Source organism: Apium graveolens, chromosome 6, assembly GCF_009905375.1.
Source record: "Apium graveolens cultivar Ventura chromosome 6, ASM990537v1, whole genome shotgun sequence".
Classification (NCBI taxonomy): Eukaryota; Viridiplantae; Streptophyta; class Magnoliopsida; order Apiales; family Apiaceae; genus Apium; species Apium graveolens.
The window spans coordinates 78,904,687-78,922,685 of record NC_133652.1 but is presented as its reverse complement, the minus strand read 5'-3'; the positions used below and the strand labels follow the sequence as shown (position 1 = coordinate 78,922,685).

Sequence of the window (17,999 nt, the reverse complement as noted above, 5' to 3'; positions counted from 1 at the left end):
AGGTTTTCTACTCCTGAAGCTGAGGAGGAGTATACTAGGAATCTCTCGAAGCCTATTGCTAAGGAGCGAGGTTTTCTGCCATCAGGGAAGGATGGTAAGATGTTAGAGATGATTCTCGAGATGGGCTGGGTTTCTTTTTATGAGGCACCCACTGCTGTATCCATGAGTGTTGTGCGGGAGTTCTATGCAAATGCCAAGGCGGAGAAGAATGGCTTCACGGTGGTGGGGGGAGTACTGTAGAGTACAGTGCTGATGCTATCAGGGCGGTGATTGAGCAGCCCGTGAGGAAGGTGGGTCAGGATATTTAGAACGATAAGACTCTGGAGGACTTTGATTTGGATCTTATCGTTGCTACTCTCTGTGTGCCTGAGACTCATTGGAAGTTAAAGAGGGGCACTACTGATTACTCCACGTTCCCTGCGTCATGCATGAACAAGTTTGCACGGGCTTTGAACTCGTTTATTTGTGCTAACATCATGCCATCTTCGCATGTGTATGAGATTACTGTGGAACGTGCTCATCTGCTGTGGGGGATTCTGCAGGGTGATTACAGTGACTTGGGGATGGTGAAATATCAGGGGATTCTGAGATTCTTGAGGGGAGGTACTACAGGTGCTATTCTGTATGCGTCTGTTGTGACGAAGTTGTGTGTGGCAGTTGGTGTTCATTGGCCAGCACATGAGCAGCTGCAGCTGCCCAGTGCTCCTATTAATAGTTCTATGTTACAGAGCATGCAGGAGTGGTATGGAGGGAAGCCCGATCTTAAGGGGCTTGGTTATTCATATGATCATCTGCCAAGCGGTGTGCCCATGGAGGCTGCTACTGCAGAAGGTTCTCAGCATGCCCGTCGAGCTACTTGGAGAGCTCATTATGGAGAGGAGGCCGGTTCGTCGCAGTAGCAGGAGCAGAGATGGGAGCTGGGTTGAGTTCGATGCAGTATAGGCGTCTCACGAGGAGGATGGACGCGATGCATGATATCCATAGTCGGTTTGCACACGATCTCACCCAGGCACTTGGGACAGCTTTCAGAGCCACCGGTGTTGATATCTAGTGACCAGTATTTGGTGAGGATTTCGTGTATCCGCCTCCGGACATGCCTGACACTCCACCCGTTGAGGGCGAGGATTCTGATTCACAGTAGGTATGCCTGATTCCTTACTATTACATTCACTGAGGACAGTGAATATTTTAAGTTTAGGGGTAGTAGTTGAAGGAATATAGTGTGTGAGTCTCATATAGTTGCATATTCATGATAGTTTTGTTTCATATAGTTGCATATTTTGCCATGTAGTTTTTTTTTTATTTTATTTTTGGTAGTTTTATGATATTTTGTTCATGTAGTTTCATGCATTTGCATTATAACATGGTCCCTTAGATAATTTTCCAATTGCTTTTTGATATTGATGCTAGTGTAGTGATGTCGTATTTAGTAATGTTGAGTTTATTGGATGGATTTGACTGCTAGAGACACTTGTAATTCACTAAGTCTTATAGGTTACTAGAGTGCTAGATCATAGGCATGATTTGTTTGTTTGTCGAGGTTTAATCGCTTATTTATATTTGAAATATAGGATATTCTCTTAGTAATAAAAGACATGGATATTTAAAAATTAGAGAAAATTGGATTTCATCGCTAGTTGTGTGGTTAGGTGTCAAATGGCTAGTAGTCGGCTCATATTTTTATGAGTAGTCTAGGGTTGAATGAGATGGAGCGAAACACACTCATTCAGAAATTATTAAAAAAAAAGAGGAAAAAAGTTAGAAAAAAAGAGTAAGTGTTGTATAATTGATCACGAGTGGGCTCCTTAGTACTCGAGTTATTAAGTTCTTATGGGATTTTGTGCCTAGTGACCTAAGACTTTTATAGTCTGGGATCCGCTAACCTAACGTTCGCTACATGGGTACTATTGTATAAGTCTTTTGTGGACCTCACTCATTGCACGATCAAATAAGCATACTTGTGTTGTTTTATTGTGAATAAGAGCATGAATCCATACAAAACTCTGATATAAGAATTGAAGTGTTATAAGTTATTTTGAGTTTAGCTTTTATTTTATTTATAAACTTGCGATTTTCTTGATAAGTAGTGAGTCATGATTGTTTATCTAGTTGCGATAGTGCATCTATAAGCATTTGCACACACGCACGTCTCTAGCTTGTAGGTTGATTTGAGAGATTTGATTGATCTTTATGCGAATAATTGCATTTGCTGAGATATTGCTCGTTGATTAGTTTAGTTACTCTATGGGGATCGTTGCATTCATAGTAGTTGCATTCATGTATTTTTATTTCTTGTTCTTTGAGTCTGTTTATGCTTGAGGACAAGCATCGATTCAAGTTTGGGGGGTATGTTGAGTGGTATTTATGAGACTTTATAATGCTCTAATAAGCTTTGAATTGATGTCTTTGTACTCAAGTTGTTAGGTGTTTTAACGTGTTTTCGAGTGTTTTAGCATTTCAGGCATTATCTCGGTAATCAGGTGCATTAGCATTATTTTGGTGCTAATTTGGTGTCAAGGTGGTGTTGGAATAAAAGCCCGTTTAAAGCCGGCTCGAAGTTGCAAGAAAAATAAAGAAGTCAGTTTTGGCAGAAGCCCAGCGCGCCCGCGCTGATCAAGCGCGCGCCCGCGCCGAAGTTCAGAAAGCTAGCGCGCCCGCGCTGATCAAGCGCGCGCCCGCGCCGTGTCGGGATACAGAATTCTGATTCTTTTCTAATTCGAATTGGGAGAATTCTATGCTGCATGGGGCTGCTATATAAACAACTCTAGGTCATTTTAATAAGCAATCAAGCCAGAGACATATCAAGGAGAGCGTAAGAAGACCGATTTAGCACGATTCAACAAAGACGAAGAAGATCTTGTTTTTACTTGTGAACCTTGTTTTAAGTTGTATTTGGATGCTAGTTTTCTTATTTGTGAACCTTAATCTTGTTTTGTACTTGGTTTTAATTATTCGTTATAAAGACTAAGTTTTATATACCATGCTTTCATCGGAACCCACGTTAATGATGAGTCCGATTATGGGCTAATTGTTATCGTGGGGTTCTAACGGATTTAATTATGAATTTATTTAGTTGAATTGTTTGATGCCTTAGTATGTGGTGATTGTATGATATCCTAGTATTGGTTGAGCGTATTCGTCTTATGAGCGTCGCGAACTTATAAGATAGTGTGTTAATTCTTAATGAAGCGAAAGTGAATTTAAGGATTTAGAACTTTCCATCCTAGCATAGGTTCATGTATTCGAGATGCATGATTTGTAGGTAATTTTAACCATCTTACTTGCCCTGTGTAATCAAGATAGATAACTTGGGCTTAAACTGTTATGTTGTCAAATTCTATAGATATATAGGGTCTCAATATAATTGGTGTCTATTCAGCTTTTATCTCTTATGTGGATATCTGGTAGTATGGTACTCGTGCAATGAAAGTTGACGTTTATCAGTTTCGTGTTGTCTGATTAGTGTTATCACCATTGCATGCTAAGGTTAAGAACAATAAGGCTATTGAATGAAGTATTTAATGAAGTTAGAATCTCATGTTAGTCATATATATTAATTCAATCAATCTTATCCTCGTAGTTATAATCATTAGATAATTCATAGTTATAAACAACCACAAATTGTAATCGTCTTAGCATTGAATAATAACCATATATTGTTACTTAAGTGTGTGAGTTAATTAATTAACCAAAAAAGTCTTTATGGGAACGAACTAGAAAAGATTCTATACTACTTGCAAACTCGTATACGTGCGTGTATTATTAGCGCGTATTTAGTGACTAACATTTAGCATCATGTTGCTGAAATACGAACTGAAGCCACTGAGAGAAAGAGTTAAAATCTCGACTTACATGTTGATTATGTACTCGTGTCCAACAAGTGACATCATAAGAACATGTTACCAAAGTATGAAAAGTTGTTTTTAGGAAACTCATTGCAAGTTGGACATAGTTCACTAACCTGAACTCTTCTAATTCTGAGTACATCTTTTGTTGGTAAACAATTGTTGAAGCTTGTCAAAGGAATATCTTGACTTTAGGGGGGATCTTTAGATTCTATAACTTTCTCTAGAATATAGAGCTTGGTGATTTGCTATGATTATGTTTAAGCTCCTGTAATAATAAGTGTGCACTCTTAATTATGTAAATCCCAGCTTTCTCTCCTCCAATACTAATAATCTTCTACTACATGATTCAATGGAATAGTGAAGATTATATCGGCGTCTCTTTTATCGAACACGTCCATAATATGGTCATAATTCCCAATGATGCTCACCATCCAATAACGATGAAACCATTTGACATTATAAGGCTGGACTGTTAGATTGGACGTATGTATCATGTTCTAATGGAATTCAAGGATCTTCCATAATACTTATTGACGATCCATTCCCAAACCTGCAGCCTACTCTTTTCTTTAATAATGCTTGAGATTCAATAATACTACGCCATATGTAGCTAGGATTGCTACCAATTTTAGCGTTGAGAAAGATCCGTGTAGGTAATAGCGATCCTTATGTACTCTACTAACTAATTTATCTAGATAATGTAACAGCCTCCACCCTTGCTTGCCTAACAAAATGATGTTAAAATCACACAGATTCTTGAATCCATACCTCCAGATAATTTGGCAACAAAAAAAATCCCATCACATAATTTGGAAACGTCTGATCTACTGTCTTTAACAAAACCTTTTTGTCACCTTTAGATAATGATTTCTTTTCCCATCCTTGTATAAGGCTTTCCAAATTCTCTTTCATAACACCAAATATAGATGATTTATTCCTACCAACTATGTTTGGCAGGCATATATACATACTATGATCATTGCCTTCCTGAAAACTCAATTTCTAACAAAGCTCCAATTTTAAAGAACTTAGAGTGTTATTGCTAAAAAATACCGATGACTTGTCCACATTTATTTGTTGCCCAGAAGCTCTTTCAAAGAGGCATAAGATTTGAAGAAAATAATATGCATTTTCCATACTTGCCTTACAGAAAATGTATGAGTCATCTCCAAAGAACATATGAGATATAAGGGGTGCGGAACGTGTCACTTTAACACTTTTAATTTTCTTCCTTCTTTCATAATCATGAAGAAATGTTGTCGGGCTTTCAATATAGATAAGAAACAAGTACATTGAAAGGGGGTCTCTTGTATGAGACCCCGTTATGAAATAATGGATCCAAACTGTCTTCCTGCATAACAAATTTGGTATTCCACAGAGGACATACAACCCATGAATAAATTAACCATTTCGATTTCAATCTCAGCTCTAGTAACACATCCTCCAATAACTTCCATTCGACATGATTATATGCTTTGGACATATCCAACTTTAAAGTCATCCAAGATTTCTTTCCTTTTTGCTTCCTCTTCATGTAGTGCATAACTTCAAATGCCACCATTATGTTGCCAGTAATCAACCGGTCAGGGATGAAAGCACTCTGAGTATCTAAAATGATGGAATCAATTACTCATTTTAACCTGTTAGCAAGTACTTTGGAGATTGTTTGTACACTACATTACAGAGTAAAATAGGACGAAGATCATTCATCTAGACAGGGTTTGACTGTTTAGGAATAAGAGCAATATTAGTACTTCTCAACTAAGAATCGATCATACCAGATGTTAAGAATCGTCTGACAATACCTATAATATTTGCTTTAACTATATTCCAGCACTTTTGAAAAAACCACGGGCTCATTCCATCTTGGTCCGGTGATTTGTCTAGATGCATATGAAACAAAACTGCTTTAACCTCCTTCTCCTCGACATTTACAAATAACACATTTTGCTCTTGCTCGTCAAACAATTAGTAATGCTTTCCCAGTTCGGCTATGTTGCTATGAACAAACAAGTGAAATAACCTATCATGGTTTCTTCTAAACATGAACCCCACTCCACACAAATCTCACTATCATCCTTCAGCTTTAAGATAGATTGGAATTTCTTCAATTTTTACATGTTGCATGAAAATATTTACTGTTCTGATCACCTTCTCTTAACCAAAGTTGCTTACTTTTTTGTCCATAATACTTCCTGTTGTACAAATGATTTTGTAAACTTCTTCTTTTCTTCTTTCACTATTGCAATTGACTCAACATTCATCCTTCCTTTAAATCTTTATAGAATTTTCTTATTGTGGTTGATATGCCCTTTAAAATTTCCTGTAATTTCTATACCCCATATTGATGAAACATCTGAACACCGGAAAAAATTCTCATAACAGAATTTGTTATAGTTGCTACTCCACATTTTCTCTACAAGTTGATAGCACATTGGCTCGTGAAACCAAGCATTTTCAAATCTAAAGGCTTTTTTACACTCGATTTTCTGAGCTACTCGAGTTTCCAACCAGTTGGGACAATGATCGTAGGTTGAAATCTCTAAGTTTATCTTTTTTAAGTAAAAAAAGTTATATTTTTGTATTTTTTTAACCAAACCACCTTTTTTCTAAAATATTACAGGAAATTTAGTTTGTTAAATCTTATAATTGCTAATTGTTAGAAGAATGATATAAAATCTTGAAAAGGGCCTTCCTCTAAAATTTTAAGATTTTAGATGAGTTAGTTACTTAACATGGTATCAGAGTTCGGGTTGGCGGGAGGACTCAGGTTCGAGTCCCTGCAACCTCAACATTTCTCATAATTAAAAGCAAATTAATTCCCCAAAATGGGTGCCCGTGATTCACTCTTCGACCATAAATGGATTTTCGAGTGAATAAAAGTGTTAGAATAGGTTCCTTAACACTAATAACTAAACAGTTATCTTTTTCTACTAAAATAATTTATTTTTTCTATTTTAAATAACAAAACTTGATGTTCCTCCAAAAATAACACGGACAATTCTATTTAATAAAATAATAAAATTATAAACCTCAATATAGAGAATTTTTTGTAAAAAAAGGGTTACTAACAAGAAGAAAAGTTCAAGGGCCTCCGACGTCTCTAAATAGAAGCTTCTTTATGTCTATATTTAGCAAATGGCACTTAGTAAAAATTGGAAAGAAAATGAGTAGTCATGGATCTCAACCTTGAAAGATTGTTCGGTCGATTCCCTCCCCTTTTATGGGGTCCGATCTAATATAGCTTGAACTCGTACAAAGAGCTCAAGAAAGTAGTACCTTTCACATAAATATGTTTAAAATAAGGGAAATGCTTGATGTATAAAATTATATACAAATATTTGTACATAATAACATGTGATGAATTTTAATTGGTATTTACATCAACAATACCAATTTAAATACTCCACATCAATTATCATGTCATTCTGTACAATTTTTTTTACAAAATTATGTACAGCTAGTACTACTCTTAAAATAATAAAAAGAAATCACCCCCTTAATCGGTCATAACAGAAATGAGCAGTTGTATGTAACATAATGAATCCCAAAAACTGAAATTTGATATCAAACAGTGAAGGTTTTCTAATAAGTAATAATGTTCTGTATTCTACCGTCTAGAGTTTCCATAAAGTTTAGCATAAACTTTTTTAGTACGATACACTACTGTCAAACTTAACACAGATGCAACCAGGCAAAGCACAGTGAGTATACCACATGTAATAGAGTAGCATATGGTGCCATAACAATTAAGTGACTCTTCATCACCTAGCCGCATTCCGAGCATATGTTCTAGATTTTGTGACGGAACAATAGAAGCTTGTTTTTTAGCTTCAGAGTCATATATTCCAGCAGCAATCACACCGGACAAAAATAAAGAACCTGCTGGGCTCGACAATGTTAGAAAATTGTACAAGGCTCCGAAACTTTTTAAACCAAACAGTTCTGAAGCTGCAGCAGGCACAATTGCCCAGTGTGCACCATATCCTAGTCCCATCAGCACAGACACAACATAAATTGCTCCCGGAAGACCCATGGTGTAGAAGCAGAGAGCAATTGCCATTAGGACTTGCACCACAGCCATTGCTACTGGTCTTGGGTAGGCATATTTTCTGTGGAAAAAATACAAGGTGAGGGAAGTATGAAAAACATGCTTGAGAAATGGAGTGTTTCTAACATCAATTACCTTACGACAATTTCAGAGAAGTAACCTCCAGCAACACGTCCAAGAAAGTTCCAAATGCTAATCATCGAAACAAATACATGGGTATTTTCGTATCCTAAAGACTGGGACATCTGACCTAAGTTATCGATAACTGTCATACCAGACCCTGAAGCCAGTACCAAGGAAAGAAAAATAAGCCAAAAGTCTGCAGTTTTAAATGCTTGCGTCAATGTGAAGTCTTCCCCTATGCTTGGAGCCTTCTTCTGATGAACACTTACAGTTCCTTCAGAATGAATAATTCTTCTTTGTCTTTCCACTTCTAGAAGTGAATCTGTTTCTGAAGCATTTATGTCTTTTGTTTCACTTTGTTCTGATCTAATAGATGGTTGTAGATCGGGGGGGTGAAGAAGGCTCTCCTCTGCTGAAGATATTGGTTTTGAGGTAAAAACCAAAAGAATAGGAATCACGACAGGAAGTAATACGATAAAGATCAGTCCAATTGACATTATTGTGATCAACCTTTGATTCAAATTTACTAAATCCTGAAGCAATAAAACTCCCAATAGATAAGCAGCTAGGACAAGGCAAATACTATAAACAAATAAGAAGCTGGAATTATCTGACGGCCTGGCTTGACGTTGACCTCCCACAGGTTTTAGAATGAACATCAGAGCAGTGATCACCATTGATGGCCCGACTGCAACCACGAAAATCAGTGCTGCCTCATTTGGTAGGTTAATCATGATATAAACCTGGGTCATAATTGCTCCACTTAACCCTGCAAATCCTTTCAATATGCCTACTATAGGACCACGATGTTCAGGAAAGTTCTGGATACAGGTAACTAGTGATCCAGTATTGAAGTAAGTTTCGCCATTTGTTCCCACAAATATCAAAATGCATAGCTGCAACAAAATTTGTTTTTAAAAGACACAGTTGTTGCATATATCAAGCTATATTTGCTTCTTGTGAATCCTTTTTAATATCCCCCATAAATGCAGTACGTAATGCTAGTTAAGGTAAGTGCGTAAAGATCACAAGTTTGTTTTCATACTGTACTTCAAACTAAAGTTAGTTCTTGTTTCCTAAATTCTACTAAAATGAGATAACCGCCTACTTTGTTCTATCTATGTTCTATGCTTATACAAAACCAATCAAGTGAGTAAAAGAATTTCTATTCAGGCTCGTAACTCTTAGCTACCTTGTTTCTGTTTTTACGAAGATAAGACCCTAAATTTATTCCTATGCTACCTTCTTCAAATTTGTGTTCTCTATTCATCAGTTTACGTCATCTGAGTTGCAAGAATCCGGTGATCTTCAATCAGAGAAATAAGACGAAAGTACTCCGCATTTGATATATAACCATGTAAATGAAAATAAAAGAGATTAGAGAGCAAACTTACAACCCACAAAGGAGCAGTAGGCAATATCTGACTGACAATAAGCCAAACTAGACCGTAGCCAACAAAGTTCTGAACCACACCAATAGCAAGAACTGCCCAAATGGGCAATATCTCAGACAAAGTACCCGCAACATATCCAATAGCATCCCCTAAATCTTTAGCTATTCCCAATATAGCAATTTGTCGCTGATTATACCCCATCGTCTTCTTTATAACGGGTGATAAGCTTCCGAATAAGTAGCCAATTCCAGAACATGATTGAACCCACATTGAAGCAACAAAAACCAGCCATCTGTTATTCAGAAACTCCCCAAGTTTATCTCCTGACTCCACCATCCTTGTTCGTATCTTTGATCAAGATTGCAGGTGATTTAGTACTAAAATTGTAACCAAATCACCTAGTGTTTGATCCAGTTAGCTCCTAGTTATTTATACATGTGAAATTTCTAGTTTACACGCAAGTTGACTCGTGGTCTTATATACAATATCAAGAAAATATTGATACAGGATCACAATGAATAGTTTACACGTTGGCTGTCATAACTCTCATGTACAGTCGTACAGACCGTTAACTATCAGCCTTTTAGTACCTGCGCTACTTCTAACTATATTTTCCCTCTCTTTTTGTCAATCATTAATTATTATTTTTTTTAATTTTTTAGCGCATTTCAGAACTTTTGAAGATTTGTGTCAAGTAACAGTCTGACTCTATTTGATCATCACAAGTCACAATTCCATTCTAAAGTGAAACATACTCGATAATCGTGCGGAACTGGAACATACTCGATAATCATGGATATATCTGGTTTGAATTATGTATATAGCGTGCAAATAATCACCGAAATGTAATATGAGAGCACATGAAACTTCACTGGATTAGGTTTCCTTAGTTTACATGTAGTGGTTGAATTGCTGGACTGACCTACTGGTCAAAGCAAATATTGTTTGGTGCATGTACCAAATTTTGTTGTTGCGTGTCTCGTTTCATTCAACTTGGTAATAATTTATACTTTCAGAAACGTGCAGACATCATTGGAAGTATAATGTATTTGCATGATGTTTACTTGATTACGATAATTAGTTTCATTAGAATAATCTAATCAGGCATTTAATTTGGATATAATGAAGTTGAAGTAGACAAATGTTCGTACTCTCCGTGTATCTTACCAACTAACAAGAGGAGGACGAAACAATGAACTTGTTAGCTTCGGGAATGAAAATCAGAAGGATTTTGCTTTCTATTTTTGTATTGATAGCTACTGCTACTGCAAATTGTAAAGTTTCATGTACAGTAACTACAATGCCAATTGTTACAGTTAGTTCTATAATGCAGTAATTTCTGCATTAACATGTAAAAAGGCCAGTTCCACTTGTAATACTACAATTTTAGAGTACACTTGAATTTTGTTAAAACTGCAAAAAGACCAAACCTGCCTAGTTATTCCACAATAATTTATTTTTAAATGAATTTTAAAAAAAAAAAGATAAATTTTAAAATTTTCTCTTTTTTCCGTGGCTGTTGTCCGACACGAATGTGGCAGCCGGCGAGAAACAAGGCTCCATGAAGCAAGTACTTCTGATGAGATAAATAGAAGAGTATCATCTACATGATACAAACTGACACAAAGCTCCAGTTTTTAATTACTAGATTTCAGGTATTTTACTTTTTCCAAGAAAATCAGGATACAGTTTTGCTTCTGTATCTATGCTGATACCTCTCAATGGAGGTGGTCAAACGAACGGTTTGGCGCGGTACGATCGGACTCGCCCAAAATTTGTGTAACTCGGCTCGTCACGTGCTGGTTCAGAATTCAGCACAAGCCGCTTGTGAATACGAACTGGAATTTGTTAAACCGGAACCGGCCCGCCTAACAAAAACCTGAACCGCTCGGCTCGGCCCGGCCCGCTCGTGAACCGTTCGGCCCGCGACTGATATCCACGCGCCAACGTCAGTCTCCACTCCAGTCTTCACCGCTCTCTGCAAAAACAAGATTTTGATTCTCAGTTTCTCACCCAAGCATGAAACACCTTCTGCTTCTGCTGTTCCAGTTGCACACTTACTGTTCTAGTTGCACTTTAATTTTGCTTTTTGACAAATTAAATTAATCAATTTACAGTTTACAACTTACAGGTTACAATTACAACAGCTTATTAAAAAAAAGGCACTAATATATTAGTAATAATCAACTCGGACCCGCCAAACCGGCCCGCCATACTTGTCATGATTCGCGAATTGAACCGCCTAGCATAATTGCATACAAATACATGTGTTAAAAAACAAAACAAAACGGCCTAACTCGCCTCCTGAACCGTTTGGTTCGCCTGAACCGCAGGTTGTTTACGAGTTAATGTTTTCTCTGATCGGTACGGTTCGGCACGGACCGTTGATTTTCATGGACCGTTCACGAGTTCAGTGGTGACCAAACCGGCCCGTCAAAAATTCGGCCCGGCACGCTCAACCTGCTCATTTGGCCGCCTCTACCTCTCAACAGTCCATTGTTTTTCATCCCATATTTTTTACCTTGCACAAAAAAAATTGCACACCAGGCCTAATCATTCGCATGGATCATATTTTAGTTCCACAACCATAAGTCTCTGTGTCTGCCACAAGCCTTCTGGAACTACAACCCCTGGTGGTTTAATGGTATGGCCAAACAGATAGTTCACTACTCATCAACCATCTAATGAATATACTATCAGGTGAAGATTAAAATTTAAGCAAAAAAGGATTAACAATCACTTATAGCTTGTTTGCTCTGGAGTTCAGGCCTAGTCTTTCAAGTTCAATGCAGCCCCAAGGAAAGTAATTAAGCTGTTTGGCTAATAGGTTTTAAAGATGAATACAGCTTTACAAGGTGGATAAGAATGCAGAAGAATGTCAGTGACTATGTTTAAGGAATATCTAACAAACCTAACAATAGTTCAATTTAGGAGGTAAAAAACTGAATCATACATTAAAATTAAATATGTAACTGGCAACACAGCCCTGTGGATGCTAATCATATAATGGCTGTAATTATATCCTAGTGTCCAAGGAAACAAAAGACTTCACCAATTTCCAAAATCTAAATATCATTATGAATACTTTGCTAACATTGGTAACACAGGAACCTAGAACCAAAGTAAGAATAAACATATGAAAATAGAAGTAGACTGTAGAAACAGGGAAGTAAAACGCAAAGGAGCGCTTGTTCTTCAATATTACTCTTTCCTCGGAATGTTAACACCAATGCCAAAAGTAACTGAACAATCATATGTGCAAAATATACATGTAGAGAAGCATATTTTATAATAATCTAGCAAAATTGCCGTTGACAATGTGCTCTCTGTGTGCATACATATCAAGTCACACTATTCCATGGACTCCAGAGTTGGAGCATACCACCCTAGTTGATCAACAATCTTTTTCAATCTCTCTTCCTGTCCCTTTGAATCTCCCAAGGCAGTAGTGAGAGGGTATACATATGTCACCTTGGTGGCCATAGCTCGATAAGCAACAACGTCTTCTTTTACCAAAAACTCAAGAACATCACGACCAAAATTTCCATCAACCTCTGCTTGCAAATAGTCACCTGCATTTGTTTACAAGTCTATACTTATATTTGGTTCTGAAAGACTATCAGGTTTTTAACTCCGTGTATAGCTAAGTTGGGGTGGGGGTGCAAAACATATTATAGAAGGTATCATTCAATATATGTGGGAAGGGTGAGATGTACAAAGACGGCAATTCTTACCCTACACCTAGAAATAAAGATGTGGTTTTCCTCAAGGCCTTTACTTGAGAAAGAAAATCTCGACAACTGGTAAGAGGGTAATATTTTGGGAATTCTTGAAATTTATATTTTTTTTCTGACAAATGAAATTTATAGATTTGATAATATGTGAAAAGATGTAAAAAGTCATCGAAAGTGAAAAAGCCGGTAAACTAAGCTACGGGAACATAAATATACAGAAATCGGCAGCAAGCCATTGAAGTGTATTGTATTAATACCAGTTGGAGTGTGTTCAACTGTTTCAATCTTCACATTTTTCTGAGTTTCAAGAATTGCTTCAAACAATTGCTGCAAGAAAAAAATAATTTCAATTGTCCATACACAATCAAATTGTCTAACCAAATTGAGCAATTACAATTCACCTGAAATTTAAACTTGCTAAATAAATTGAGCAATTACAGTTCACCTGAGCAGGATTATCTTCTGAAGCTTTCTGGGATATCAACCACGGAAATGCAGAAGATGAAGATTTAGGATTAGTGGATATACAACTAGGGTTGGTCGACGGGCAAGCTCTAATTGTTCTGCAAGTAAATAAAGTGAGAAGAGCTTAATACACAAAGAAGTAAAGAACACATACCACATCAGACCTAAACTACTCATGGATCAGTAGCACACCCCGCTCATAGTGCAAAGAAGGTAAAATGTAGGCAGACATTACTTATTATCTTAACGTAGGAGGATACATTTCCGTAAAAAAACTCGGGCTTTGATAGTACGATTACGGTAAAAAAAATAATAGCACAAAAACCTAGTGATTTTAAACATGTTAAGCAATAACAATGTATGAATGTGAGCGACATCAAATTTTAAACAGTAAAGACATGGTAGTATCGAAAAATAAAGTAACGGGCAACAATATTGATGCAAATATGATAGTTCAAATTTTTTCAAAGAGACATTAAGCTTAAAGAAAATACCCATTATCAAGCCCGGTTGGCAAGTTCTTGGCCTGAGAGAAAGGAGTAGTAGGGGGAGCTGAAGGCGGGGGAGCACCAAAAGAAGGGATAGCTAAAGATGGTAATGGTGAAGTGAAAGTGGTGATAGCTAAAGCTATGGATATTATTTTAGAGGTCCAAAGAAATGTTTTTTTTGGACAAGGAGATAATGAAGTTGGTAAGAAATTATTCACAACAGGGTGGTGATCAGTTGAAGTGGTTGTAATAACTGATGATGTTGAGGAGTTGAATTTTGAGGTTTTGGGAAATGGGGATAGAAGTTGAGCACTTAAACTCAAACTCATGGTTCCTTATCTAGGTTCTTTCTCATGAGCATCCATCATGTAACATTTGGTTGGCTGTTGAAGAAAACATCTGGGATCTAGATTTTATATTATATTTAATCAAAACATTTTAATTTATTAAGCATAAAGTCGATATGTCCGAGTGGTTAAGGAGACAGACTTGAAATCTGTTGGGTTCGCCCGCGCAGGTTCGATCCCTGCTGTCGACGATTCTTTTTCAATTTTCCCCTTCCCTTTTTTTGGAAGAACCTATTTTTAATGATGATCTTTTAGAAAATGTTTTGGTTTGAACCATCCTTCATTTTTCTCCTTCCCTTTTTTGGAAGAACCTGATTCTAATGATGATCTTTTAGAAAATGTTTTGGTTTGAACCATCTTATTCTAGGAAGCAAGGATATGGATACGAGAGTGCGAGTGCGTAGTGCGGGGATATGGGAATTCGACAAATATAATAATATGGGGATACGGGTGCGAGGGGACACGGGAAATATAAACAAAAAATTCTTATGTATTTCTTGTTAACATAATAAAATATACTAACCAAACTTAAAAAATGTATGAAAAATGAATCAAATGCATCAATTATTAATCTAAAACAGTAAAATATAAGTAAAATATTTTAGTTTATGCAAAAAATGAACATGATAATCAATATTTTTGTAGTAACTAATATACATGGATACTTAATTTTTTGAACCTAGTTTGCTAAAATAGATTTTGACTATAATTTTTAAAGATAAAATTTCAGATTAGTATTATGGAAGAATCCGTATGTCCAATACGAGGATACGTGTGTCCGAGTGTCCGACACGGGGACTCGACATGCAACCGAAGTGTCCCTGCTTCTTAGGTCTTATTTATAGTGTTTCAGGATAGATATATGATATCACCTAATTAAAATCCAGATATATATTCCAACTATGCTCATTAGGAGATAGAAAATGATCATGGTGCTTCTGATTAGAACATAGAAACTAGAAAACTGTTGAACATTGCGTAATAAAAATTATGATTTCATCTGATTCTCAGATTATAAATGGCTGCTTTGTTATGGAGCTCATAACTGCAACCTAGTAACTAACATTTACTGTTACAACATTTTCTTCTTATTCATCGGTGGTTATTATTTGAGGATCTTGTAGTGAGCGAAGCCCTCATGTCTACAATTGCAGATTCATCGGCGCCCATTTGGATAGCTTCTTTGCTTGCTGTTATGAACCGTGATACTGCATTGCTCACATAATCATTTGCTTTTTTAACACTCATTTTCTTGCTCATTTCACCATCAAAACTACTCAAGATATGGTCACCGTTAAGCACAGCAGCCAACTGGACTACTTCGCTCTGAAATTCCGACACCTGTCTTTCTTCATCCGCTTCTGAGCTTCTTAAAGGAACCACATCTGGAAGTACAGCTGCAGTAAACAAAATTTAATATAATTTTTTTCTTTTATCGTGCTTTCAGTGTTCGAGGAGTTTCATGGATGCTTACTTGGACAATCAGTTCTTGGAACAGATAGTTCATTTACAATGTCGTCAAATGTACCGGCCCAAGCATCTCTACGTGTCAAAAAGTTTGATGAGAGGTTGAAGATTTTCTTAATGGTAGCTGGAATTGAAGAGTGCTCAAATTCAGAGTTTGGTGTTGGCCCTTTTGGCCTGCTTATCACTACACAGATAACAAAAACAAGAGCAACATATAAATATGAGTTCAAAAAGTTACAAGCATCATCGACATCTTAACTCAGTCTAAAAAACTTCATTGACAATGCATATTAACCACCATTTGAATTCAAAAAAATCAGACTATACACTAAAACACAGAATCGCATAGAATTCTAAATAGGTGTTCAACTAGTGGCAAGCAGAGAGAACATGATCACAATATTTCTGAATAAGGTACTAGTACTACTATTACTTGAACAAAGAAGAGGATTTTACCGGTTCCTTTTTTGATCCAAGAAGACACCATGATTGTTGGAACACGAACCCCGAGGCGATCAAACTTAAAGTTAGAAGGCGGAGGTCCAGTATTTCCATCTGGACTAGGAACATTAAGGTAAGGAGTTTGGACATGATCATAGAATCCCCCATGTTCATCATAAGTAATGATCAACAATGTCTCATTCCACTGAGGACTTGATCTCAGTGACTCATAAACCTCCTTCACCAATATCTGCCCATTAGCAACATCATGAGATGGATGATCATCATTGGCTGGGAGTCCCACTATATCAAAGTACCTTGGTTCTATTACAGTTACATTTGGAAGCTTTCCATTCCTTGCATCTTTCTTGAACTTCAAATCGAACTGATGGAACTTGGATATATACTTTAATTTTCTTAAATTTTTGTAGAACAATGTTGTGGGTATGTTTTGATAGTAAATACCAAAATCCACCCCGCTTTTATGTAATGAATCAAATATAGTGTGCTGCGGATACCCTGAGGCCAACTGCGTCTTCACATGACTTGTGGATCCATGAGAAGTTGCAGAGTACACAAAGAGTCTATTTGGTTGAGTTGGGCCAGGTATTGAGGAGAACCATCTGTCAAATACTGCAAACTCGCGTACTAATGCTGCGTAAATAGGCACATTTTCAGGCTTGAATCCTTTCATAACTGTTTGTGAGAGGTTCAGTGACAAGGACAGTGCTTGTTGTACAAAACCAGACATTGAAGGAATAGAGCCTGATCCAAATACTTGTTGCTCCACATCTTCAAAGGAGTGACCTGGATCCGGATCCACGTACTCAGCATCATTGGTATAACAGATTGATTCTTTAACTTGGATGGTGGAATTGGTTGAAACTGAGTTGCATTCATGTCCTGTGACACCATTGATTTTTGGGTTGATGGAGTTCTTCATCCATCCAATCATGTGGTCAAAAGATCTGTTCTCCAAAACCAACACAACAATAGTTTTGATGGGTTGCTGAGTAGAACTTACAAGAATTGTGGGTTGAAAAACAGTCAAAAGACCAAGAAAAAGCAAGATATTAAAGGAAAAAGAAGGTGCTTTGTTTCCTGAACTCCCCATTGATGAATGTACAAACATAGATTATTACTCTGCTTAGCCACTACAAGCTCTTTAATCTTCTCTATATAAGCATAGAGTTCTGAGAGCCGAAGAGATGAAAACCTATCAAGTTGTGTCAAATTCTTTATCTATTTAGTGGAGTAGAGAGCTCCAATGGAATCAGAAACTGTGTATTCACACACACCACATGAAACTCTATGTTATTATATGTATAAATTTTGATTTATAGTAAAGGTTACATGTATCTGTGGGGAAACTTCTGGTTTTATTAGGTTCAGTGTGCAATGGAGGTGTGGTACAGATCAGTAAACGGAATATGACAAATTGTAATGTTTGAAATTAGTTTTTGAAAGATTTGTCTTGTGAACTAGTACATGACTATATTTTAATCCAGATTTTGGTTTCTGTGACATGACAAAGGAATTTACAAGTTCAATCCGCATCAAAAGGCCGGAATTGCTTTTAGGACTAAAGTCGCACACATAGCAGCAGCATGAAGTATTCGAACTCATAATGTAACAAAAAAC

General features: G+C 36.8%; 3 protein-coding genes and 1 non-coding gene across 4 annotated transcripts; 1 reads left to right on the top strand and 3 right to left on the bottom strand.

The window, feature by feature from the left end:
• Positions 1 to 7,355: 7,355 nt before the first annotated feature.
• Positions 7,356 to 9,998, bottom strand: LOC141663678 (protein NUCLEAR FUSION DEFECTIVE 4-like). The gene is made up of 3 exons (XM_074469469.1): positions 9,417 to 9,998; positions 8,035 to 8,918; positions 7,356 to 7,960 (listed from the first exon to the last, which is right to left on the bottom strand). The coding sequence occupies exons 1-3, from the start codon at positions 9,750 to 9,752 to the stop codon at positions 7,459 to 7,461; spliced, it is 1,722 nt and encodes a 573-aa protein (XP_074325570.1). The 5' UTR covers positions 9,753 to 9,998; the 3' UTR covers positions 7,356 to 7,458.
• Positions 9,999 to 12,580: 2,582 nt separating this feature from the next.
• Positions 12,581 to 14,470, bottom strand: LOC141668993 (thylakoid lumenal 17.9 kDa protein, chloroplastic). Its single transcript, XM_074476061.1, has 4 exons — positions 14,110 to 14,470; positions 13,596 to 13,713; positions 13,408 to 13,477; positions 12,581 to 12,988 (listed from the first exon to the last, which is right to left on the bottom strand). Exons 1-4 carry the CDS (start codon positions 14,430 to 14,432, stop codon positions 12,768 to 12,770), a joined length of 732 nt encoding a protein of 243 aa, XP_074332162.1. The 5' UTR covers positions 14,433 to 14,470; the 3' UTR covers positions 12,581 to 12,767.
• Positions 14,471 to 14,560: 90 nt separating this feature from the next.
• On the top strand, positions 14,561 to 14,641 carry TRNAS-UGA (transfer RNA serine (anticodon UGA)). The gene has a single exon. It is a non-coding gene; the product is annotated as a tRNA-Ser (tRNA).
• Positions 14,642 to 15,365: 724 nt separating this feature from the next.
• LOC141668441 (non-specific phospholipase C6-like) lies at positions 15,366 to 17,888 on the bottom strand. The gene is made up of 3 exons (XM_074475332.1): positions 16,374 to 17,888; positions 15,925 to 16,101; positions 15,366 to 15,847 (listed from the first exon to the last, which is right to left on the bottom strand). Exons 1-3 carry the CDS (start codon positions 17,488 to 17,490, stop codon positions 15,543 to 15,545), a joined length of 1,599 nt encoding a protein of 532 aa, XP_074331433.1. The 5' UTR covers positions 17,491 to 17,888; the 3' UTR covers positions 15,366 to 15,542.
• Positions 17,889 to 17,999: the final 111 nt, after the last annotated feature.

Bases quoted from the DNA above. Each gene is read 5' to 3' on its own strand.
- LOC141663678 (XM_074469469.1), bottom strand. From the start codon at position 9,752: ATGGTGGAGTCAGGAGATAAACTTGGGGAGTTTCTGAATAACAGATGG. The intron at 8,919-9,416 runs GTAAGTTTGCTC...ATTTTGTTGCAG, and splicing joins CTACTGCTCCTTTGTGGGTT to CTATGCATTTTGATATTTGT. The intron at 7,961-8,034 runs GTAATTGATGTT...TTTTTTCCACAG, and splicing joins TTCTCTGAAATTGTCGTAAG to AAAATATGCCTACCCAAGAC.
- LOC141668993 (XM_074476061.1), bottom strand. From the start codon at position 14,432: ATGAGTTTGAGTTTAAGTGCTCAACTTCTATCCCCATTTCCCAAAACC. The intron at 13,478-13,595 runs GTGAACTGTAAT...TTTTTCTTGCAG, and splicing joins CAGAAGATAATCCTGCTCAG to CAATTGTTTGAAGCAATTCT. The intron at 12,989-13,407 runs GTATTAATACAA...AAACAAATGCAG, and splicing joins AGTTGAACACACTCCAACTG to GTGACTATTTGCAAGCAGAG.
- LOC141668441 (XM_074475332.1), bottom strand. From the start codon at position 17,490: ATGTTTGTACATTCATCAATGGGGAGTTCAGGAAACAAAGCACCTTCT. The intron at 16,102-16,373 runs GTAAAATCCTCT...TTATCTGTGTAG, and splicing joins TTGGATCAAAAAAGGAACCG to TGATAAGCAGGCCAAAAGGG. The intron at 15,848-15,924 runs GTAAGCATCCAT...TGTTTACTGCAG, and splicing joins TCCAAGAACTGATTGTCCAA to CTGTACTTCCAGATGTGGTT.